Raw genomic sequence first — 26,230 nt, 5'->3', positions numbered from 1 at the left:
CCTAAACTTTAGTGGGGTGCCCCTCCCACGTATTTTCATAGGTCCCTTCTCTTTTCATCTTCATAGCACTTATCGCATTGTTAAACACGGTCTGGTTTCTTGTCTTTCTCCCTCAAAAGCACAAGAAGGTCAACAACTGAGTCAGATTTAAAACTGTGGGTTATCAGCACATTATTTGACACACAAGTGCTCAATTCAATCTATTGATCCAGCCCAAGAATGAATAGGAAAGAGATGATGATTCTTCTCTTGATTATCAAATATTCTCATTTAAACTTTGTTGCCCTCAAATTTGGGTTTTATATCATTCATTAGATGGTCTTAATTTTAGCTTATGATGCCCATGGGAAATGGCAGAAAACTAGATGTCTCTTTAAGTTCTCGTAGAGTCGATATTCCATACATTTTGTGGGCACTCTCCCTTTTGCTTGTTGCATGAACACGTGAAGCTGTGGCCTTAGGGTCCTTCACTGGGAAATAGAAGGGCGGGGCCAATGAAATAACAATTGCTGTTCTGCATCTTCCGTGTGGTGGATATGCGAATTCTCTTAGCCCAGTCCCTGAAACCTGAGCATTTAATAAATTCTCGGTATGTTAATGATTAAATGGCAACTGAGAAATGGATCCTGTAGTCTAGTTATAATTTAATATAAATTCAGCCCCACGTGTCTGTGAGTCTAAAGCAAGTTCTTGACCTTTGGCTCAAAAAGAGAGATAGCAGTTCCTGGTTTCTCAATTTCCTATCAGCTTATTACTATCACTGTATCTATTTATTTAGTTTTACATTTATTTTGAATTATCATCAAACAGAGAAATCTGGCAAAAGTGCACAAAGAATTCTTATATGCAATCGACACAGATTCACCAAAGGTAAAATTTTGTAACATTTACTAGATCATTTTCTTTCCTTCTCTCTCGTATATAATATTAACTTTCTCAATCGTTTGAGAGTAAGTTGCAAATATCATTCCCCTTCATCCCTCAAAAATTCTATGTATATTTTCTAATAACAAGGACATTTACTGTATAAACGCAGTAAAATTATAGAAATCAGGGAATTTAGCATTGATGCAATATTATTATCTAATCCACATTACAAATTAAATGTAGCCAATTGTCCCAACAATGACAGCATTTTTTGTGGTCAAGGATCCACTCTGAGATTTAGTTCACACGTTCCTTCAACCTGGAACATAGCCTCAGTTTTCTTTGTTTCCATGACAATTTGACAATTTGAATAGTACCAGCCAATTATTTTGTAGAATATCCCTCAACTGGATTTTATACAATGTGTGCTCATGAACGCTTTCAGGCCTAAAGTTCATGTTTTAGATATGTTCCACATAGAAAGGGGGGAGAGTAAGTTAACAGCAGAGAGACCTGACAAATGTTACCTCATCCAGGTGATCAAGATCAACATCAACAATGATAGTCAAGTGGATAGGAAGTACTCTCGAAACGTGTGATGAGAATGGTATGTTACCTCCATGATCTCCCACCCCAAAACCATAAGCTCTGTCTAACCATGAGAAAAACAAGTGGCAAACCCCAATAGAGCGACTTCTCCAAAACACCTGACCGGTGCCCCTCAAAACTGTCACGATCATCAAAAACAAAGAAAGTCTGAGAAAATGTCACAGCCAAGAGGACCCTAAGGAGACATGACAACTCAACGTGATGTGGTGTCCTGGATGGGATCCCAGAACAGAGAAAGGATGTTAGGGAAAAACTAAGGAAATGTGAAGAAAGAATGGGCTCTGGGAACTCTCTACACAATCTTCACAATTTTTGTATATCTAAAACTGTCCAAAAATAAAGCTGATTAAAAATAATTTTTAAAATTTGCCCACATTTCCACATCCTTGGGCTTGTTATTGAATTCCTGATTCCCTCTCATGAGTTCAACTCAGATGATCCCAAAATGTTCTCTGAATGATTCACGGTTGCCCAATATCATCAACCTTGGAACCCTCTATCAAGATCCACTTGTCTTTATCAGAAGGCAAACTCCTCAATGAACCAAGATAGATTAATAATTGTTTTATCTTTAGTATTATAGCTGGTCTCCCAGCGGCTGCCACAACCTCCAGCAGTGGCTACAGCGGAAACTCTAACACCAGGAACAGAGAGCTCATCATGATGTCAGACAGGTTTGTGTGGTTCGAAGGGATACCTTTCCCTACCGTGGGTTACAAACCTGAACTCATGAGCGAAGCGCGGGACAGTTTTGTGTTTAAGGATGAAGATGTCTTAATACTGACTTTCCCAAAATCAGGTAAGGAAGCTGGATCAGATGCTGAGACTGGCTGTGGCCATGTCCTCAGTTACTCTGTAAACGAATGGAGTGTTTTCTATATGCCAGACAATGCGTAGTGCTGTGCGGGAATAGAGCTGTGATACCAGTTATACTCAGAGAAAAGGCCTTAGGCAGTTGCACAGTAAGATGAGTGTCCAGAGGGTGTAATCTGAGTTAATATGGAGAACCTACGGGGATAAATCCTTAGGCAGAGTCAGATGTTTGTATGGAGGCGTGGAGGAGGATGGCCAGTGAGGTCTTTATAGAAGAAATAGAAAAAAAGTTAATTATGTGAAATTAGGGATATGTTAATCAGCTTGATAATGGTCATCATTTCACAGTGTATACATATATCACTTCATTGCATCGTACACCTTAAATTGATACAATTTTTCTTTGTCTGTTATACCTCAGTTAAACTAGGGAGGGATGAATAAACACAACTGCCACAGCCCAAAAAGTAAAGTAGAAGAAATAGTATCTAATTGAGATGAAAAAATGAATGTGAAACGATTTACTGAAGAGGGATATTTTCAGGTAAAAGTCTCAGCATGGACAACGGTCAGGAATTGGAAAAGAGAAAATTCAAGGGACTGAAAGGATGTGGATCATATTTCTATTAGGGGAGGGGCCTGGAGGGACTGCAAATTGGGCAAGGACTGAGTCTGAAGACATGGGAAGTGGCAAGGTGGGAGAAAGCCAAGGGCGGTGGGAACATGTTAAAAGGATTTAAACAAATAGCCGAAGGGTGGAAGCAACCCAAATGCCCATTGACAGATGATAGAATAGACAAAATGTAGTACATACACATAATGGAGTATTATTCAGCCTTAAAAAGGAGTGAAGTTCTAACACACAACACACTGTGGGTGAACTGTGAGGACACTGTGCTGAGCTAAATAAGTCAGTCACAAAAGGACAAATATGGCCTGATTCCCCTTAGATGAGGTACCCAGAGTAATCAAACTCATTAAAACAGGAAGTAGAATGGTGGTTGCCCAGGGTTGTCAGGTATGGGAGGGAGGGGAAAATGAGAGTTGTTGTTTAAGGGGTACAGACTATTAGTCTGCAAGATGGTTGTACAACAATGCGAATACACTTAACACTGCTGAACTGTGCACTTGAAAATGCTTAAGATGGTATATTTATGCTATGCATGTTTCATCACATTTTTTTTTTAAAAAAGTCGTGTTAAAATGAGTGACCGTAATTTTCTTTCTTTATTCAGGAACAAACTGGTTGATTGAAATTGTCTGCCTGATTTACTCCAAGGGGGATCCCAAGTGGATCCAATCTGTGCCCATTTGGGACCGCTCACCCTGGGTAGAAGCTGAGCATGGGTATAATTCACTAAAGGATAAGGAAGGCCCCCGCCTCATCACCTCCCACCTCCCCATCCAGCTCATCCCCAAGTCTCTCTTCAATTCCAAGGCCAAGGTCAGTGCTCAATGGTCAAGATAAGTTTGATGAACTCTTTCCAAAGTCTAATGTGCCTGGGAATCCCCTGGAGATCTGGTTGACATGCAGCCTCATCCAGTAGGTCTAGGATGGGCCTCAGATTCTGCATTTGGTGATGACAGTGTCCATACTTGAGTACGAGGGTGTAGATCCCTCTACAGCTTACACCACGCAGGTGTAAACCAGAGGCAAAGTGAAACGATAACACCAGAACCTTAGAGAACAATGTTTTAAACCCAGTCAGAATTTATAACTGTGTTATATACTAGATAAATTCTGTCTGTTGCTCTAAAAAATAATCAGCCAATCTTAATTAAGTGAATGCCTCCAGATGCTAGGTAGAAGCACCAGATTTAGAGTTGCCCATGTGGGAAGCAGCCCATTCATAAATCAACGCCTAAATCCAGGGAGATTGCTCTGGCGTCGTGGCTGGTTTTTCTAACCACTATGTCTTCCTATATATAACTGTCTATTGAGCTCAGCAGCCGCAGGAATCTCTCATGGGGTTGACAGATCATCCCCAGGAGGGACAAGGATACACAGGATTTACCATATCTCAGAGTGTTTTTAGAAACATGCTTTGCTGGAAGGTACTTTTTGGTTTGTGATGTTTAAAAAATGTTTTATACTTCAGCTGGATGGTGAACCTTAGAATAATATTCTCCTCTCTTGGAAATTTCACAATGGGCTGCAACACAGTTAAGTTTTGTTTTTCTTTAACCCATCACCTCCCAGGTTTATTTATAATAAACTCATTCCATGTGTCTTATTGGTGTTTGTTAAATGCCTGCATAGGGAACCTGAGGCCTAGAGAGAGTCGGGGCCTAGAATAATGTCACAAAGAAAGTTGGTGCAGAATAAAGACCATAAATCAGATGTTCAAATGCCAAGCGTTCTTGCGTGTACGTGTCTTTATGTGTGCACTTATCTTTAGTATCAGCTTGTTGAATCATTACATGTGTAGACAGCTGGGTTGACTCCTTGCAGGACATTTGGTCCTGTGCAAAATGTGCACAAACGTCTGGTCCACAACGAAGGGTTATTGATATCTGGTCCTCTTCAAAACATCCAAGGGACATTTGGTCCATAAGGTATTTGGCCCATGCTCAAAGGTCCTTGACATTTTGTCCCCTCCAAAACATCCGTGAGCATATTCTATGCCAAATGCTTTTGGACAGGACCACATATCAAGGACTTTTTGATGTGTGAACCCAATGTCTCTATCGACATTTTGGACAAGATCAAATATGACCAAATATCAAGGACCTTTTGGCATGAATTCATGTCTTATGGACCAAATGTCTTTATGGACGCTTTGCACAGGACCAAATGTCTGCTAATTGGATAACTACCTTCCAGATTTAGAACATTTCCACTTCTCTAGAAAATTCCTTCATGTGCCTCCCCAGTCAACACCCACTCATGCAGGTGATCATTTCTCTGGATTCTCACTGTATAGATTAGTTTAGTTAGTTCTTGAACTTCATATAAATAGACCTATACCATATGATTGTCTGCTGTGTATCTATGAATATAGCTCTGTTTATTAATCCATTCTCCTGGTAGTAATCTTTATACTTTACTACACAAATATAATACCACTCACCTTTTAAAACCTTCAGTTGCTTCCCATTGTGAGTGGACTATGATATCCCAGAGAGAAGGGACAATTCTTTGCTCTTCCATTGTTATATCCTTAGCATTACCCCAGTGACTGGTTCATAGGAACTTAAAAATATATATTAGGTTTGGGGCTGGCCCCGTGGCCGAGTGGTTAAGTCTGTGCGCTCCGCTGCAGGCGGCCCAGTGTTTCGTTGGTTCGAATCCTGGGCACGGACATGGCACTGCTCATCAAACCACGCTGAGGCAGCGTCCCACATGCTACAACTAGAAGGACCCACAACGAAGAATATACAACTATGTACTGGGGGGCTTTGGGGAGAAAAAGGAAAAAATAAAATCTTTAAAAATATATATATATATATTAGGTTAATGAATGCGATAACTAATATATTAAAAGAATCCATTGATATTTATTGGCATTTTCTAGGAATTGGCTTTTTCTATGTTTATATGATCAAGAAGGATGAGAAATGACTGATTGAGTTTTGTTATCAAATTTTTCTCTTTAAGGTGCTCTATCTCATCAGAAATCCCAGAGATAGTCTTGTGTCTGGTTACTTTTTCTATAGTAATTCAAATTTTACTAAAAAACCGGAATCACTGGAACAATATTTTGAATGGTTCACCCAAGGAAATGGTGAGTGAATGTAGAATACGGAAGTGGGAGGATTGTCAGAGGCCTTTATCAGACCTCATCTTACACCCAACCTGAGATCTCTACATCTCACCATCCCAGGGGTATAAGGCTTCATCACTATGGAAACACAAATTTTCAAATCTACCTTCTCTCCCGCAGAGCAGTGGAACCACAGCCAGCCTTTCAGCTTCCTGCATTGTAAAGCATCCTAGCTACGTTCTGAGTCTCCAGTGCCAGTCTAAACTAACACAGAGCACTGGCGTTCTTCTCTTCTCTTCTAATTTGTGGCTTTCTGAAAGTCAGCTTTTCCTTGGCTTCCAGGACAACACGACCCTGACTTTCCACTCCTTTTTAGATGTATCCTTATGAAACTCCCTTAATCCTCATGTGCTATCTGTCTCAGAAATGCATGCGTTACCTTAGGATCTCTATACTTTTTTTTTTTTTTTGTAGGGGAAGATTCGCCCTAAGCTAACATCTATTGCCAATCTTCCTTCTTTCCCTCCTCCCAAGGTGCCAGTACATAGTTGCGTACACTTTTAAGTTCTTCTGGTTCTTCTTTGTCAGCTAACACCACAACATGGCTACTGACAGATAAGCAGTATGGTTCCACACCTGGGATCTGAACCCGGGACCCCAAAGCAGGGTGCGCCAAAGTTCAACCACCAAGCCATCAGGGCTGGCTCAGATCACCATACTTTTAATTACACAGAATTTCCAGGCTTTCTCAGATATTGAAATTTTGCAATTTTTCTCAAAACTTTGTGATCAGTCCCATATCTCAGCTATGATTTGTCTCCCTAGCTTCAGATCGGATTCTCTAACAGCCCGTGGACGTCTACACTGGAAAGAGTCATAGACACCTCTACTTCAATATGTTTAAGGTTGAACACATTTCCCGCATATCCCAAACTGTTCCCACTGCGGGTTGATCTTATTCAATAAATAGGACCACCCCTCACCCAGGGTTAGCATGATTCTGACAAGTGTCATCTGTTTCCCATCCCACTCCCATGCCCCTCAGCCCTTCTCTTTATCTATTTATCATTCAATTCCCATGACCTAGATTAATATCTTCACTCTGCTCACAGCTAAAATGTCTCTGTACTTAGGGAAGTCTTCTTTTTCTGTACCATATAGAATACTATCCTTCTGCATCTTTATAGTCTTATCTTTTTTTAACCCTACTACTCATCATCAATGAGTATGTATTCTATTTATCTTTTTTATTGCATGTGTCTCCCAACTAAAATGTGAGCTCTTTGAGTGGTTCATTCTTGACCCAGGTCCCAGAGTGGTGCTTACCACATAGTAGCCACTAATACACCTTTGTTAAATAATGAATATTTGTTCGTCACTCCTTCCATTGGTGCTTTATTTCCCAAAGACAGTGTTAGTTCTCATCTAGATTCACACAACAGACTCATTACTGATGTCTTCACCTCATGCTCTCTGTCCCTTCTAGGCTATGTTGCAGTAGTCTGTTACATATTAAAGGGTTGCCTGAATTGTTTGCCCTCACCATAAAGTTCAATCTACAAAGCGCGGCAGTCACGTTTCTTACTGAGCTGATTCTGGCTGAACTCTTCAGTCCTCTGTCCTGCTTTCCTTCAGTTTACTCTTTCAGAAAGAAAAGGCAACAGTGAAAGCCTATTGTGGAAGCCCAGACATGAAGAACACACCCCCTCATCAATGCTTTATTAGATCTTGCCAACTGGTGCACAAAATACTGTGCATTGTACTTCACTTGTCACTAGGAATCCAGGAAAGTGCAATCAATAGTGGTGGGTGATGAAGACGTATCCTGTAAACCTCACCACTGTCCCAATATCTTGCTTATCTGTCCCTCAAAACTCACACACAGGCCTCTTTCTTATCTAGTTAAAGACCACCAACACCAAAATCTTTATTGTTATCAACTAATATCAAAATCCTGAGTTGTCCGCAGCCCTGTAGAAGGTCAATCCAAACTCTTTCCCCCATACCAATGAAGAAACCCTGGGAATTTAAGTCCTAGGGAATATTGTCTTCAGTTACAGGCAACAGGAGACCCCTGCTCTGGACCCTGGGTCTTAGAGCAGAGCTCTGGATCATACATGATAACAAAGCCTTGGGGGGTCCCCTGCTCTGGACACATTTCCTTCCCAGCGAGGTAGAATCTGTAGGATTCCTGGAGCTTGCAACCCTTTCATCACCCATCCTCTGGGAACCTTGAACCCTAGAATTTCTTATGCAAAAGACCCACACATGTTTTCATGGCCTGTGTAGTCATCTACTCTGGGTCCCACCTCCCAAGGCAGACCATATCTGCACCATGAGCAATGCTGGGTTAGGTGTAGCCAAGAGGAGAATCAAAATGAATCAGCAATAATTGTTGTTTGTAAGCATCACTGAAGCCATTAGGGTTTTGGTCAAATGCTTCTCTCAAAACTGTGTATATCCAAAGTTACAAATTAAATGAGGTGTTTCAAGTTTTAGGCTATTCAATATAACGGCTCTCTGGTGCACATGTGTGTGACCTTCTTTCTGGTTTATACACCTGAGAGTAGAACTTCTAAGGCATAGAAAATATGAACCTTAAACTTTAAAAGTTAATACCGAACTATTTTCCAGGGTGGTTGCATCAATTTATATTCCCACAAATAGCATATGAGAGTTCATGATACTCCATTTCCTCAGTAACACTCGTTACTGTCAGTATTTTTATGATTGTCTTTAGAGTAATTTTGCAGAATAGTGGAGAGTTGACATATTTTTCTTAGTTTATCTCCTCTTTTATAGACCTTGTTTATCCCTCCTTTTATCTAAAGCATTTTTAATGTCTTACATGATATTTTATGACTTTTTCTATGAAAGGCTTGCAACTCTTTTTCAGATGTATGTCATTCCTTCTAGAGTAACATCCTAAAATTACATTTTCCAGTAGTTTGTGCCTGATTTGGGGATGTAACTGATTTTGAATATTGATTGAATATTCACCAATCTGAATGAACTCTCCTCTTAATTCTCATTGTTTCCCTGTAGGTTCTCTTTGATTTTCAATGAAGTATAAATATAACCTTTAAATAATGATATTATCTTCATTTCTAATACACGCATGTTGTCTTTATTTTTTCTTCTCTTATCTCATTGGCCAGGGCTCTGGGACGATGTTGAATAGAAGAGATGATAGTGGCAATACTTGCTTGTTCTTAATTTTAAAGGTAATTATTCAAAAATGTTATGTTTTAACCTTATTGAGAAATAATCGACAAATTAATTGTATATATTTAAACTTGGTTATTTGACATACCTATACATTGTATAATGGTTACCAATAGCAAGATAATTAACACATCCTCTGCCTCGCATAGTTAGGTCTTTGTGTGTGTTGTGTGTGTGTGGTGAGACTTCTCAAGATCTACTCTCAGCAATTTTCAAGTACATAATACCAAATTATTAACCACAGTTACCATGCTGTATGTGGGATCCTCAAAACTTCTTCTTGTAACTGAAAAATTTGTGCCCTTGAACTTATATCTCCCCACTGTTTCTCTGCACATCCCCGGGCAACCACCATTCTATTTTCTGTTTCTATGAAATCTTAATTTTTTTTGTATTCCTCTTTAAGTGATGCCATACAGTATTTGTCTTTGCTTACTTAGCATAATGCCCACCAGGTTCATCCATGTTGTTGCAAATAGCAAGAATCCTTTCTTTTTTATAGCTGAATAATATATATGGAATATATATATAAATATAAAATATAAATACATAGAAAATAATATTCCATTACATATGATACATATAAATACAAAATGTAAATATAAAATGTAAAATAAAACATAAAATATTAAAAACATATATATATCTATATATAGATATAGATATATACACATCACATTTTCGTCATCCATTCATCCATCGAAGGATATTTAGGTAGTTTCTATGTGTTAGCTATTGTAAAAAATGCTGAAATAATCCTTCAGGGAACATGAGTGTGCAGAGATCTCGTCAACATTCTGACTGTGATTCCTTAAGATATACATCCAGGATAAGGATTGCTGGATTATATGGTAGTTCTATTTTTAAATTTTTCAGGAACCACCATTCTGTTTTCCATAGTGGCTGTGTCAGATTACGTTGCCGCCACCACTGTATAAAGGTTTTCCTTCTCTCCACATCCTCACCAACGTTTGTTAACTCTCGTCTTTTTTATAATAGCCATCCTAACATGTGTGATGTGATATCTCATCGTGACTTTGATTTGTGTTTCCTTGATGATTAGCCCTGTTGAGCACCTCTTCATATACCTCCTGGCCATTTGTGTGCCTTTCTTTGGAAAAATATCTATTCAGGTCCTTTGCCCATTTTTTAATTGGATTATTTGCTTTTTTTGCTATTGATTTGTATGAGTTCTTTATATTTGGGATATTAACCCCTTATCATATATAGAGTTGGCAAATATATTTTCCCATTTTGTAGGTAGCTTTTTAGAATTATTGATTGTTTCCATTGCTGTGCAGAAGCTTTTTAATTTTATCCAGTCCCACATATTTATTTTAGCTGTTGTTGCCTGTGTTTTTGGTGTCTTATCCAAGAGATCATTTCCAATCAAATCAAGGAAATTTTGCCTATGTTTGCTTCTAGGATATTTATGGTTTCAGGACTTGCATTTAAGACTCTGGTCCATTTCAAGTTGATTTTGATGGGTGATGTAAGATACGGGTCCAGTTTAACTCTTCTCCATCTGGATGTCCAGTTTTCCCAACACCATTTATTGAAGAGGCTATTCTTTCCCCATTGTGTGTTCTCAGTGCCCTCATCAAAAATTAGTTGACTGCATATGTGTGGATTTATATCTGGACTCTCTATTGTCTTCCACTGGTCTATGTGCCTGCTCTTTTTATGCCAGTACCATACTGTTTTGATTACTGTAGCTCTGTAATAAAGCTTGAAATCAGGGAATGTGAAGCCTCAGCTTTGTTCTTTCTCAAGATTGCTTTGTCTATTCTGGGTCTTTTGCAGTTTCGTACAAATTTTAGGATTTTTTTCCTACTTCTGTGAAGGATGCCATTGGAATTTTGATAAGGATTACATTGAATCTGTAGATTTCTTTGGATAGTATGGACATTTTTACAATATTAATACTTCCAACCTAAGAACACATAATATCTTCCCTTTTATTTGTGTCTTCTCAATCTCTTTCATCAATGACTTCTAGTTTTCAGTATGCAGGTCTTTCTCCTCCTTGTTTAAATTTATTCCTAAGTATTTTATGGTTTTTGATGATCTTTTAGATGAGATTGCTTTCTTAATTTCTCTTTTAAATAGTTCATTGTTAGTGTATAGAAATATAACTGTTTTTTGCATGTTGATTTTCTATCCTGGGACTTCATTAAATTCACTTGTTAGTTCTACCAGGTTTTTGATATAGTTTTTAGGGGTTTTTTTACATATAAGATCATGTCATCTGAAAATGAAGATAATTTTACTTCTTTCTTTCTGATTTATATATTTTTCTTGCCTAATTGCTGTGGCTAGACTTCTAGGACTATGTCGAATAGAAATAGTAAGAGTGGTCATCCCTGTCTTTTTCCTTATCTTAGAGGAAAGGCTTTTACCTTTTCACCATTGAGTACAGGGTTAACTGTGGGCTTGTCATGTATGACTTTTATTATGATGAAAAACATTCCCTATATACATAATTTGTTGTGTTTTTATGAATTTTGTCAAATGCTTTTTCTGCATCTTCTGAAATGATCATATGATTTTTATCCTTCATTCTGCAGTGTGGTGTATCACATTAATGATTTGCATATGTTGAACCATCCTTGCATGCCATGGTGTGTGATCATTTTAGTGTGCTCTTGAATTCAGATTACTAATATTTTGTTGAGGATTGTTGCATCTATATTCATCAGAAATATTGGTCTGTACTTTTCTTGTAGTGTCCTTATCTGGCTTTGGTATCAGAGTAATGCTGGCCTCATAAAATGAGTTTGGGAGTATTCCCTCCTCTTCAATTTTTTTGAAGTTTGAGGGAATTGGTATTAATTCTTCCTTAAATACTTGCTAGAATTTACCAGGAAACCATCTGGCCCTGGGCTTTTCTTGGTTTGGAGATTTTGGACCATTCATTCTATCTCATTACTTGTTATTAGACTATTCGCTTTCTATTTCTTCATAATTTAATCTTGTAGGTTGCATGTTTCTAGGAATTTACCCATTTCTTCTAGGTTATCCAATTTGTTAGCATATAACTGTTAATAGTAGTTTCTTATGATCCTTTGTATTTCTGTGGCATAAGTTATAATCTCTCCTCTTTCATCTTTTATTTATTTCAGTCTGCTCTGTTATTTTCTTACTCTAGCTAAAGATGTGTCAATTTTATTTATCTTTTTAAAAGGAAGCTCTTATTTTTGTCAATCTATTCTATTGTTTTCTGGTCTCTGTTTCATTCTCTTCCCTGCTCTGATCTTTGTTATTTCCTTCCTTCTGCTAACTTTGGGCTTAATTTCTTCTTCTCTTTCTAGTTCCTTAGATGTAAAGTTTGCTTGTTTATTTGAGATCCTTCTTTTTCAAAATGTAGTCATTTATAGCTATGAACATACCTAATAAAACTGCTTTTACTGCACCCCATAAGTTTTGATATGTTGTGATACTATTTTTGTTTGTTTCATGATATTTTTGTGTTTCTCTTTGGAATCCTTCTTTGACGCATTGGTTTTTCCTTTCTCCTGGATTCACTTTAGATATTCATAAAGAATGACTTAGATTAGCTCTGTCGTAACAAAAGTGGTAAGTTCTCTCATTGTTTGACCTGAAATTGTCTTTATTTTGTGCTCACGTTTCAATGATAGTTTAAGTAGAATTCTTAGTTGATAACTAATTTTCCACTATATTTGGAGTTAAGAAAGACTTGGGTATAGTAGACAGCCATTCAAAAGTATAATATAGTTAAGATATGGAGGATGGAGTGAGAAGACTTACCTTCCTAGGAGGTAACATTAAATATAGAGAAAGGCGGTTTTCAAGGAAACATACCTGAGAATTTCCTGCATTGATGAAATCTCAATTTGAAGAACCACCCCTAGCCTCACAAAGAATTATTACAAATAAATCTTCACCTAGTCTCTAGGAAAGCTGTGGTAGAAAGAAGGAAAGAAAACCTTAAACCAGAGCAAAGACAGATAATTTCCAAAGGAACAATAATTACAATAGCAACAAGGAAGGGAAGAAGAAGGAAAAATATCTTCAAGGTCCATGGGAAAGACCTACCAACTAAAAATCCTAAACACTCAACTGATTTTTGGCAGCAAGAATACTATTCTTCAAGCCACCTGGCTCTCTGGACACGATCACCTTAGAGACCCTTGAAAACTGGCACAGAGCCTGCTCCAAATGAACAAGGCTCCTTACAGGGTAAATGCATAATGTTGGATAATAGTTTTCCATCTTTACTCTCATTCATTCAGCAAATAGGTAGGATGGACCTAAATGTGCCAGATATTGTGCTGTTAACTGTGCCCAAAAGAGTGAACATAATAGATGTACCCTTGCTTTCATCAAGTTTGTAAATACCCCCTCTTTCTGCCTCCCCAATATGCAGTGCCATATGGATCCTGGTTTGACCACACTCGTGGCTGGATGTCCATGAGAGGGAAGGAGAACTTCCTGATACTGAGTTATGAAGAGCTGAAACGGGTAACTGTGGTCCTTATGGTTAGCACACACCTCTCACCACCATCTCCACTCCTCTAACTTCCCTCCCTTCCTCTGTGTCTCTATTCCACCTTCTCAGTCAAAGTTGAGCCTTGTGAAGGGTCATTAGGAGTGAGAAAAGCTCCCTGTCTTCATTTCCCTACTTCTGGTTGACACTGCCCAAGCTCCATGCTCTCTTTCTTCATGTTCTCTTCTTTGTTTCATCCTACAACATGTAAAGGTCGTTTTTCGTGAAGTGAGACACAGTAGAATGACTTATGCTCACCCTCGCAATGGTTCTAAAATTTCTAGGGGTAGGACACATGACACTGCTGATAATCTAGTGGGGAGAGGGGACTGAGGAAGAAGATGGGAGTGGGTAGAAACATGTCTGCTTCCATAAATGTGTCCAACTGCCTGACATCCCAGATTGACTGATAGAAGAAAGATAAAATCATGAAATCAGTCTGTGTAGTTTTTCTGACAGGCCAAGTACCAGACTGAAAAGTGATGGGCAGGAAAAGCCGTAAGACGATGCTCAAACCAGTATGAGTGATTAAACCATTGGAAGAAGAACTTTCCTTATTAGTGGTATCCTGGAGAAAAGAGCAAATAACACAAACACAAGCTTTTGCTTCTAAGAAGCATTACTTCCCATCATCTTCCTCTAATTCTCTATGGCCTCCATGTCAATTTCATTTTTTTTTTTACCAAGAAGCCTTTTGTAGCAAGTGTACCTACCTCAGGTACATGCTCCTACACCTTCTAGTAATTATGCTTTCAAGCTGCAATATGAACATTTATTGTAGTAATTTCTATAGTTGAGTGTTTTCTAGCCATAATGAGGGCTCATGGGATAAAGAAAAATTTTAAAACATTATAGCTCTAAGAGAAAGGTGTATGTTTCAAAGCAGTCTTTCTGATTATAAAATCAATTTTGTGCCAAGTACTAGTTATTGAGACAATATATAAGAAGATATTATGAAACTGTGTGTTATTCAAATGCTAATTATGGAAAGGAGTGTTAATGGAGGGCACATCCAGGATTTGAAATCAATCCCTTCAATCTTTGTCAAGTTATTCATGAAACTCTCCTTGCTTAATCCTGATCAGAACCGTCTAGAAGCCTGTCTAAAAGTGTCTTTAGAAAACCCAGCCCTGTATTTAGTGTTAGGGAGTCCTGAACTCAACTATACTGGGAAATCCATGTGGATCCTGCGCCTTTCTATCCTGCGTGCTCCTTCTTTTTTACCTTTTCCTTTTCTTCCTCCTAGGCACATCTAACCAATTGTTTCTAGCTTCTCACATCGTTCTCTCTTCCTCTTCCCTCTCCTTCTTCTCCTCACAGTGTTGTTTCTTCTTTCTCACCTACTTTTCTATTTCTTTCTGTTTCATATTTTCTCTCTTATTTTTTCTTCTTCTAGGACACAAGAAACACTGTAGAGAAAATCTGCCAATTCCTGGGCAAGAAATTAGAACCCGAAGAACTTAACTCACTCCTCAAGAATAGCTCCTTCCATGCCATGAAAGAAAACAAGATGTCTAACTTTACCCTCCTCCATGATTATTCTTTAGTTGAGAAGAATGCATCACTTATGAGAAAAGGTAAAAGAAAATGCCCTGTCTTCAAAACAGATCAGAATATGTGGAGGGAATTCTGGCGCTCACAGTAGGGCACTAACACTTGGGAGTAGTGAGTGTTTGAATTTTTCAACTCTAGTTGCTCGTCACCCAGAGAACTTCTCAGGTGGCCTTATCAAGGAGTCCCTTTTCATAGTGCTGATGTGGGCTGCAGGCGCTTGGAGGAAGTTGATTAGGTCTGCAGTGGTCATCTGACTTATGTGAGGTCATTCAGGTTCTCTCTCCTCAGAATTTGACATGGTGCATATCCATTCTACAAACACTGGCCAGGTTAGTTCACGACTCCTATCAACTTTCCAGCTGGGGTTGATCCAGAAAATGAGGAAAGCCTGGGGATAGTAATGTTGGTGCTCTCACACTGGTGATTTCGCAAAGAGAACTACCCTGAACAAAGAAATGTATAAAAATTGACTCAACTGAGGAAAGGAGAGGAGAGACTTTTCACTTAGCTGAGAGCCTGTCTTTCTATGAGACATTGTAATGAATCTATGATGAATAATTAATCATGTCTATATCCTTGGGCTCAAGATCAGCTAATTTGCTCACAGTTCCATAGTTCAAATATATTCAGGATGGTGATCCATAAAAGGAAGAAATTAAATAGTTGAAAAGACCTCAAACAATTGGCAGCTGCCTCCCAGGACAGAGGAAGAGAGAGCCACCACCCCAGTAGGCCAGGAGGTCAGAGGATCAGACCAAGATTCTCATTCCCGATCCTATAAATCTCACTGAAGTTGTCCTGCTAGGTTTTAGATTTGCTTGGGACCCAGGATCTCTTTCTTCTTTCTAAGTTGCCATTCCCTTTTGGAATGGGAAAGGCATAAACCTTTCCTACCATTGTATTTTGGAAGCAGATAACTTGTTTGTTTTCACAGGTCACAGCTGGAGAGGAATCTCACCTTAGGGTTAATCCTACCTCAAGGCTCATTTATGCGTGATTTACATGATATTTAAATGAAATTTTGGACTCAGAGTTGATGGTGGAAGGGGTTTAGACATCTGGGCAGCTGGGATGTGGCAAACGTATTTTGCATGCAAGAAGGACATGAATTGTGGGTGGGGAGGCCAGAAGGAGGAGTATAAGCTGAATTGCATCTCTCCAAAATTCATATGTTGAATTCCTCACCCCCAGTACCTCAGAATGTAACTGTATTTGGAGATAAGGTCTTAAAAAGTTAATTAATCAAAATTAGGGTGAATCCTAATCCATATGATGGGTGTACTTAAAAGAAGAGGAAATTTGGAAACAGAAATATGCACAAATCAAGAGAAGATCATGTGAAGTCAGCTATCTACACACCTCAAGAAGAAACCAATGCTGCTCTGACACCTGGATCCTGGACTTCAAGCCTACAGACCATGGGAAAGCAAATTTCTGTTGTTATAAAAAAATGACCTCCAGCAATCCTAGCTTTTGACACTTTACTAAAACAGAAGTAGAGGGAATACCTAGCATAGAGAGATTGTCCATTCTTAGATTTCATTTTATGCATCAGGGTTTGGCAGGGTTTAAAATGTTATATTTATGTACAATGCTTGTGTGAAACGGCTAAAAGGACAAAGGATAATTGCTTAAAAGAGAAAGGCAACGGAGGTGAATGACCCAGAATTTTTGGCAAGGACAAAATAGAATGGATGCAATCGAATTTGGTGCATAATTCAATGAATACACCCACTGTTTCTTCTTGTCTAGGATGACTCCTTCAGGAGGCAACCACATTGGATTTCAACCTTTTCCAATTTTTCATGGGAGGTTGAGGGTAGATATAGTAAGGATGATAACAATTGACAATCGTCGTGTGATTATTATTGCTAACCTGGTGATCTGACTACACATGTAATTCGTAACTGAATCATCACAATAATCCCATAGGGTATTATTTTCCTCAGAAAATTGTGATAACTGATGCAGCCAGTAAGACACAAGTCCCTTTGAAAACCGGATCTCTGATGCTAGAGACTAAACTTACAACCACCATGCTTTACAACTTCACTATTCTAGCACAGAGTAGACTAAGAATAGATAGGTGGGTGACAAAGAAAGCAAGAGAGAAAGAAAGGAATAATGAAAAGGATTAATCTCCTGTGTCTCTATCTCAGGTCTGACTTGTGTCCTTTCTTTCATCTGGGAGGCACATACAGGTCCAAGATTAATTTTAAAATTAATTATATCAATTACAATTAGATAGCTATATAGATCATGATTCACTGAAAAGCTGTATCAAATGTAGGTCAAGGACTGTTCTGTTCAGTTACTTTCAGGATAATTGGGGCTCTTTTCCACTCAGGACACAAGAAAAATACTTTTGATTGTCCCTCGGGGTCTACATATACCGACTGCATTTAGGAGAACCTTGGCTGTTGAAGTCTCCATTACTGATGACCTATCTGATTTTCAGATCAAAGCAATAGTTTTCTTTAACTGATTGTTGTTGTTATTGTCCTTGATGATTTTTATTTCAGAAAATAGCTTCTGGTGTGGAGTAGACACTCTGCAACTTTTGTTGATTAAACAGAAGGAAGAATGAATAAAAACATAATATATTAATTTTTTAAAGAAATTTGGGGCCAGCCCGGTGGCACAGCGGTTAAGTGCACACGTTCTGCTTCGGTGGCCCGGGGTTCACCAGTTTAGATCCCGGGTTGGGACGTGGCACTGATTGGCAAGCCATGCTGTGGCAGGCATCCCACATAGAAAGTAGAGGAAGATGGGCACAGATGTTAGCTCAGGGCCAGTCTTCCTCAGCAGAAAAGAGGAGGATTGGCAGCAGATGTTAGCTCAGGGCTAATCTTCCTCAAAAAAGAAAAGAAGAAAGAAATTTGGTTTAAACCATAACAATCAACAAGCTGTTTGATCATTTAATTTTTATGACAAACTATAAATGACTATATTACAATATAATACAAATATATTTTATTTAAACTACATATGAAGCTGATAAAGTATAAAAATCAACAAAGTGTTTGCCCACCCGATTATGCTATATCTAAATATATTACACACCAGACTATCAAAATTGTTGTAGTATAGCTGTTAACACTAGATCAGTAAATATCAGTAAATATCTAAGTATGACCTGAAGTTCTAATCAACTTTATTTAAAACTTTGCATCATTCAGCCATTATTATTAGTATTGACAGAATTTAGTGCTTGACAGAATGTTTTAAAGGTGTCTTCATAACCAAGATGGTATGGGCCCATAAAAATCCACATATTGAAGCCCTAATATCCAGTACCTTGGAACGTAGCTGTATTTGGAGAACGGGTCTTTACAGAGGTAATTAGGTTAAAATGAGGTCATTAGAGTGGGCCATAATCCAATAATAATGATGTTCTTAAAGGAAGAGGAAATTTGGACATGTACAGAGCAAAGATGATGTGAGGACATAGGAGGACACCCATTTATAAGCCAAGGAGGGAAGCCTGGAACAGCTCTCTCCTTCGCAGCCTCAGAAGGAAGCAACTCTGTCAACACCTTGATCTGTGACTTTTGGCCTCCAGAACCATGACAAAATGCATTTCTGTTGTCAAGCTGTCCAGTGTGTGGTACCTGGTTACAGCAGCCCCAGAAAACTAACACACAAGACTTTGGGGAGACTTTTAAGCGACAAAAACTAGGCAGAGACATAAATAGAAAATTACAGCAGAAGGATTGGTAGTATTTTGAAAATGGGTAGGATTTAGATCTTGAGGCCCCTGCATAGAAACGTTGGATTCTCTCACGTGGACTGGTGTCTAATAGGAGGCCGCCATATTGAATTTACAGAGACTCTCATGCTTCAACAGCTCTTTCTGGCTTCCCAAATATCATGTGTGTTACAGGAGTCTATCAAATCAACAACGAGGAAAATTGTTCTAATAATGAAGAAAATGAGGAGCATGCTAGTAAGAGTGGATGTTTTTAGGGCACCAGTTATTTTGTAAGACAGCCTGTTATATTACTTCTATGCATGTAATTTAAGAGTATAATTTATATATCCTCTTATATATAAATTCCTATATACTCTCTCTATATAATATATATTTCTATATATTAATGTGTATAAAATTATAATTATTCTGCTATATATTCATTTTACTAATGCATTAATTTAGTTATATTAATATAATACATAAGTATTAATTTATATGATAAAGAAATAATTATATAATTGTATCATTAAGGGTATGGCTTCTAGTGATAAAATCTTTGGCTTAAAATCCACATCCATCACTTTCTGACTATCTATCCTCTCCAAATCCTGTTTTTTCTCATCTGTAAAATGGAGATGATAATAGTATATTCTTCATTCTTTTAGTCATCCTTTCAACAAATATTTGAGTATGTAGTGTCTATGACTCTTTGAAACACTAAATCATTGGCTATTTAAAAAGAAAAGCATGTGACTTTGTAGAAGTTATATATATTGGAGATACGTATGATACACACATACAAAAGAAATACACACAGCATACCATATGTGATAAGTGTATGAAGTAAAATACAGCAAGGGTGAGACTTACAGTTTTAAACAGGGTAGTGGGAGACAATCTCACTGAGAAGATGCAGTGGAGCTAAGACGTCAAAGAAGGAAACCAGGAAAACGTGGATGTATCTGAGAGGACAGCCTTCCAGGAAGAAGGAGCAGGGAATGCACATAGACTGATGAGGGGAATGTATGAGGCAGACTAAGGAGACTCGGTGTGAGGGGGTAGAGCGAGCAAGTGGATGGCCATAGGAGTGGAGTCACACGACAGGGACCAAACCACCTGAAGCCATAAGCCCTTTCACTGAGTAAAACCAGAAGTCCTTGGAGAATCTGAGCTACAAGGGACATGATCTGGCTTAACTTCTCAAGGAGTCAAGCTGGCTGCCACACTGAGAATAACTTATAATGGAGAAGGATAAAAAACAGAGAGACTGGTCAGAAGTCTACTACAATAATCCAGGTGAAAGATGCTGTTGGCTTGGGCCAAGGTGGTAGAAATAGAGGTGGTGAGAAGTGGCCAGATTCTGGAGGTATCAGAGGATATGACTACAGTTTTGCTGGTGAATTGTATACAGAATCTGTTGGGAGAGAGGAGAATATAGGAAATTGTTTCCAAGCAGTTGGAAGTGTAAATGGGTATGATCTCCAGGCAATATAAAGGCCCACCAATGAGCCATTGGTCATTCTGTTCTATTAGCTACAATTTCCATGTCAAGTAGACAGAAGGGATAGATCCAGGAGGAAATATGTTGGTGTCTTGAGTCCTACCCCTAGATCTGATCTGAGTCTCTATTTCATGTTTGTCAGGCATTACTGGAGACTGGAAAAACCACTTCACAGTGGCCCAGGCTGAAGCCTTTGATAAGATATTCCAGGAGAAGATGGCAGATCTTCCTCGAGAACTGTTCCCATGGGAATAATGTTCAAAACCTTCTGGATCTTATATGAATCTTGATATTTGTTTTCCTGTCCTTGTACCTGTGCATGACTGGAGGTAATTGTGTAAAACCTGTATTTCACCCAGGAGCCTCGAATTATCCAATCTTTGTATCTTTGAGGACTTGATTGTGAAAAATTACCATGGGACCCCTAATTCACTTTGGTGCACTGCAGCGTTTTGAAAATGTTTGTAATGTTTCACACATAATGATACAGAAATAATATAATTTTTACCCGAAATTGTCAGAATTTTTTAATAAAAATGAGAAATAAAATTAACAAGCAGTTAAGCCTCATTTTCTTTCCGTTGTCTATATCTCACAATTTATTATTACTCTGACCTTCAGGTATATAATTCCCAACATAATATTTTTCTCTTACTATATGGTGTTTTACTATAAATGATATATGGTATTTTTGGAGGCATTTAAAACTTAGATAAATGACACACTGCATAATGCATTCATTGACTTACATTTCCACTCAGCATTTTGTATTTGGGTTTCATCCATCTTGATTATATAGCTAGTCCAGTATTTAGTATTGAGAGTTATAACTTAGTTATCAGTTCTCCTGTGAGTGATTGTGAGTTTCTTCCCGACCAGTTTTTCCCTATTTAAATCGCTGAGTTGGCCCAACATACGATCTTTCCTGGAGAATTTCTATGCACACTTGAGAAAAATGTGTATTCTGCTGCTTTTGGATGGAATATTCTGTAGGGGGATGGAATATTCTGTAAATATCTGTTAAGTCCATCTGGTCTAATATGTAGTGTAAGGTCAACATTTGCTTGTTATTTTTCTGTCTGTTTGATCAATCAGTTATTGAAAGTAGGCTATTGAGGTCCCCTATTATTATTGTATTGCTGTCTATTTCTCCCTTCACGTCTGTTAATATTTGCTTTATATATTTATGTGATCCTATGTTGGATGCATAAATATTTACAAATGTTATATTGGATTGACTCAATCATTATATAATGTCCTTCTTTTGTCTCTCACGACAATGTGTCTTAAAGTCTATTTCGTTTGATATAATTAAAGCTCCTCCTGCTTTGATTTCCATTTATTTTGAAGCAGGTCTTAATAAATTTAAGGAGATTTAAATCACATCAAGTATCTTTTCCAATCACAGTGACATGAAACTAGAAATCAATTAAGTGAGGAAAACTAGAAAATTTACAAACATGTGGAGATTAAACAACATGCTACTCAACAACCAGTGGGTCAAAGAAGAAATTGAAAGATAAATAAAATAATATCTAGAGACAAGTTAAAATGGAAATCCAACATATCAAAACTTAAAGGGATGAAGCAAAAGCAGTTCTAAGAAGAAGTTTATAGCTATAAATGCCCACATGGGGATACAGGAAAGATCTCAACTAACCTGGATCTACAACTCAAGGAACTAGAAAGAGAAGAACAAACTGAGCCAGAAGTTAATAGAAGGAAAGAAATAACAAAGATCAGAGCGGATAAATGAAATAGAGACTGAAAAGACGATACAAAAGATCAATGAAACTTAAAGCTAGTTTTTTGAAATATAAACACAATAGACAAAACTTTAGTTAGACTCACCAAGAAAAAAAACAGAGGAATCAAATCAATAAAATTACAAATGAAAGAAGATACATTACAACTGATACCAAAGAAACACAAAGGATCAAAGAGACTACTATGAGCGTGAAATACCACCAGGACAACCTAGAAGAAATGGGAAATTCCTAGAAACATAGAACCTAACCAAGAATGAATGATGAAGAAATAGATAATTTGAACAGACTAACTACTAGTAAGGATATTAAATCAGTAATCAAAATCCCCCAACAAACAAAAGTCCAGAAACAGACAGCTTCACTGGTAAGATCTACCAAACTTTCAAAAAATAATATGAATCCTACCCAAACCCTTCTAAAAAAATTGAAGAGTAGCCAACACTCCCAAGCTCATTTGATGAAGCCAGCATTATGCTGATACCAAAATCAGACAAAGACTCTTCAAGAAAAGAAAATGATAGGCCAATATCCCTGATGAACATAGATGCAAAAATCCTCAAAAAAATATTAACAAACCAAGTTCAACAGTGCATTACAAAGATCATACACCATGATCAAGTGTGACTTATTCCAGGAATACAAGGATGGTTCAACATCCACAAATTAATCAATGTGATACATCACATTAACAAAATGAAGGATAAAAATCACATGATCGTCAATAGATGCAGAGAAGGCATTTCACAAAATTCAACATTGATTCGTGATAAAAATTCTCTGCAAACTAGATATAGATTGAACATAGTTCAATACCATAAAAGCCATATATGACAAGCTCACAGCCAACATCACATTATTCAACAGTGAAAAGCTGAAATCATTTCCTCTAAGATCAGGAACAAGGCAAGGATTCCCACTCTCACCACTTTTATTCAACATCGTAGTAAAAGTCCTAGTGGCAGCAATCACACAAGAAAAAGAAATAAAAGGCATCCAAACTGGAAAGGAAGAAGTAAAACTGTCTCTATTAGCAGATGACATGATATTATATGTAGAAAACCCTAAAGAGTCCACAAAAAACTTTAGAACAAATCAACAAATTCAGTAAAGTTGCAGGATACAAGATCAATATACAAAATCAGTGGCATTTCTATACACTAACAACGAACTGTCAGAGAAATTCAGAAAACAATCCCATTTACATTTGCACAAAAGAGTAAATACCTAGGAAGAAAGAAGGTGAAAGATCTGTACGCTGCAAGCTATAAAACCTTGATGAAAGGACTTGAAGAAGACAGAAATAAATGGAAAGTTATTCCATGCTCATGGATTGGAAGAATTAATACTGTTAAAATGTCCACACTAACCAAAGCCATCCACAGATTCAATGCAATCCCTATCAAAATTTGAACAGCATTTTTCACAGAAATAGGAAAAACAATTCTAAAATTGGTATGGAATGTCAAAAGACCCTGAATAGCCAAAGCAATCTTGAGAAAGAAGAACAAAGCTAAGGTTATCACACTATGTGATTTCAAACTATATTACAAAGCCAAAGTAATCACAACAGTATGGTACTGGCATAAAAAAAAAGACACATAGATCAATGGAACAAAATAGAGACTCCAGAAATAAACCCACACATACATGGTTAATTAATTTATGACAAAGTAGCTGAGACTATACAATAAGGAAGAACAGTCTCTTCAACAAATGATGTTGGGAAAACTAGACAGCCACGTGCAACAGAATGAAACTGGACCCCTATCTTACACCACACACAAAATTTAATTCAAAACGGACTAAAAACTTGACTCTAAGACCTGAAACCATAAAAATCCTAGAAGAGAACATAGAGGAAAAGATCTTTGATATTGGTTTTGGGAAGGATTGCCTGGATTTGACACCAAAAGCAAAGGCAATGAAAGCAACAATATACAAGTGAGATTATTTCAAACTAAAATCTTATGCACAGCAAACGAGACCATCAAAAAATGAAAAGGCAACCAATAGAATGGGAGAAAATATTCAAAAATCATATACGTGATAAGGGGTTAATATTCAAAATACATAAAGAACTCATACAACTCAAGAACAAAAAAGACAAACAATCTGATTAAAAAATGGGTAGAGGATCTGGATAGACATTTTTGCAAAGAAGATATAGAAATATCCAACAGGTACATCCAAAGTTACTCAACATTACTAATCATCAGGGAAATGCAAATCAGAACCACAAGAAACTATCACCTCAAACCTGTTAGGGTACTTATTACCAAAAAAACCCTTAAAATACAACAAATGTTTGTGAGGATGTGGAAAAATTAGGACCTTTGTACACTGTTGGTGGGAATGTAAATTGGTGCAGCAATTACAGAAAACAGTTTGGAGGTTACCCCCAAATTAAAAATACTATATGATATATAGTTTAGATAGATAGATAGATAGATATAGATATAGATAGATAGATAGATATACTGTTATATGATACTATATGACCCAGCAATCCCATTCCTAGATATATATCCAAAAGAGTCAAATCATAATCTCAAAGAGATGTCCGCACTCCCACATTCAATGTGGCATTATTCTCAATAGCCAAGACATGGAGACAACCTAAATGTCCATTGAGAAATGAGTGGATAGAGAAATTGTGGTCTATGCATAGAATGGAATATTACTGAGCCTTACAGAAGAAGGAAAGTCTGCCATTTGCAACCACGTGAAGGAACCTACAGGACTATATGCTAAGTGAAATAGGCCAGAGAAGGACAAATACTGCATGATTCCACTTATATGAGGTATCTAAAGTAGTCATAAGCATAGAAAGAGAGAGTAGAATGGTAGTTGCCAGGTATCAGGGGGAGAGAGACATGACGAGTTGCCATTTAATGGCTATAAAGTTTTAGTTATACAAGATGACTAAGTTCTAGAGATTTGCTGTACAATATTGTGCCTATTATAGTTAACAATTCTATATTGTGCATTTAAAATTTTGTAGCCGGTAGATCTCACATTAAGTGTTCATACCACAGTAGAAAATTAATTAATTAACTAGTTAAGAATAAGTAGATATTTTCCCCTTTTAAAAAAGAATGAAAAAGAAAAACGTAAAATCAGTGATTAAAACTTCTACCTCAAAAAGGTTAAAAAAAGAGGGGCAAAGGGGCTGGCCCCGTGGCCGAGTGGTTAAGTTCGCGCGCTCCGCTGCAGGCGGCCCAGTGTTTCGTTGGTTCGAATCCTGGGCGCGGACATGGCACAGCTCATCAGACCACGCTGAGGCAGCGTCCCACATGCCACAACTAGAAGGACCCACAACAAAGAATATACAACTATGTACCGGGGGGCTTTGGGGAGAAAAAGGGGAAAAAATAAAATCTTAAAAAAAAAAAAAAAAAAAAAGAGGGGCAAAATGAACACAATGCAAGAAGGAAAGAAATAATAAAGATAAGAGCAAAAAATCAATAAAATTGAAAACTATAGAGAAACCAATGAAACAAAAGCTAGTACTTTGAAAACTAATCAACTTGATAAAACTCTATCAAGACTTATTGAGAGAAAGAGAGAAGACAGTTATCAATTAGGAATGTAAGAGGAGATATGACAAGACCCCACAGATATTTAAAAGATAATAATGGAGTGCTATGAACAAGTATGTACATAAACTCAACAATTTATATTAAATGGACCAATTCCTCAAAAAACACAAACTACCAAAAGTCACCCAAGATGAAACAGATAACCTAAATGGTCCTGTAATTAACAAAGACATTGGACTCATAGTTCAATACCTTCTGAAAAAGAAATCTCCAGGCTGGGATGATTTTTTTTCTTTGACGAAGATTAGCCCTGAGCTAACATCTGCTGCCAATCCTCCTCTTTTTGCTGAGGAAGACTGGCCCTGAGCTAACATCCGTGCCCATCTTCCTCTACTTTATATGTGGGACGCCTACCACAGCATGGCTTGCCATGTCGGCACCTGGGATC

At 37.6% G+C, this 26,230-nt stretch overlaps 1 protein-coding gene across 2 annotated transcripts; it reads left to right on the top strand.

Moving 5' to 3' along the window:
* Positions 1-704: 704 nt before the first annotated feature.
* Positions 705-21,044, top strand: LOC103555784 (sulfotransferase 2A1). Of its 2 annotated transcripts, XM_070633098.1 has the most exons (8): positions 705-870; positions 1,404-1,474; positions 2,052-2,275; positions 3,525-3,733; positions 5,888-6,014; positions 13,606-13,700; positions 15,122-15,302; positions 20,617-21,044. In XM_070633098.1, exons 3-8 carry the CDS (start codon positions 2,137-2,139, stop codon positions 20,727-20,729), a joined length of 864 nt encoding a protein of 287 aa, XP_070489199.1. In that variant the 5' UTR covers positions 705-870; positions 1,404-1,474; positions 2,052-2,136; the 3' UTR covers positions 20,730-21,044. The 2 variants fall into 2 exon arrangements, with proteins under 2 accessions (XP_070489199.1, XP_008525776.2); XM_008527554.2 differs by lacking the exons at positions 705-870; positions 1,404-1,474 and having other exon boundaries at positions 1,953-2,275.
* Positions 21,045-26,230: the final 5,186 nt, after the last annotated feature.

This window comes from Equus przewalskii, chromosome 9, assembly GCF_037783145.1.
Source record: "Equus przewalskii isolate Varuska chromosome 9, EquPr2, whole genome shotgun sequence".
NCBI classification, from domain to species: domain Eukaryota; kingdom Metazoa; phylum Chordata; class Mammalia; order Perissodactyla; family Equidae; genus Equus; species Equus przewalskii.
This window is presented reverse-complemented; position numbering and strand designations above follow the sequence as displayed.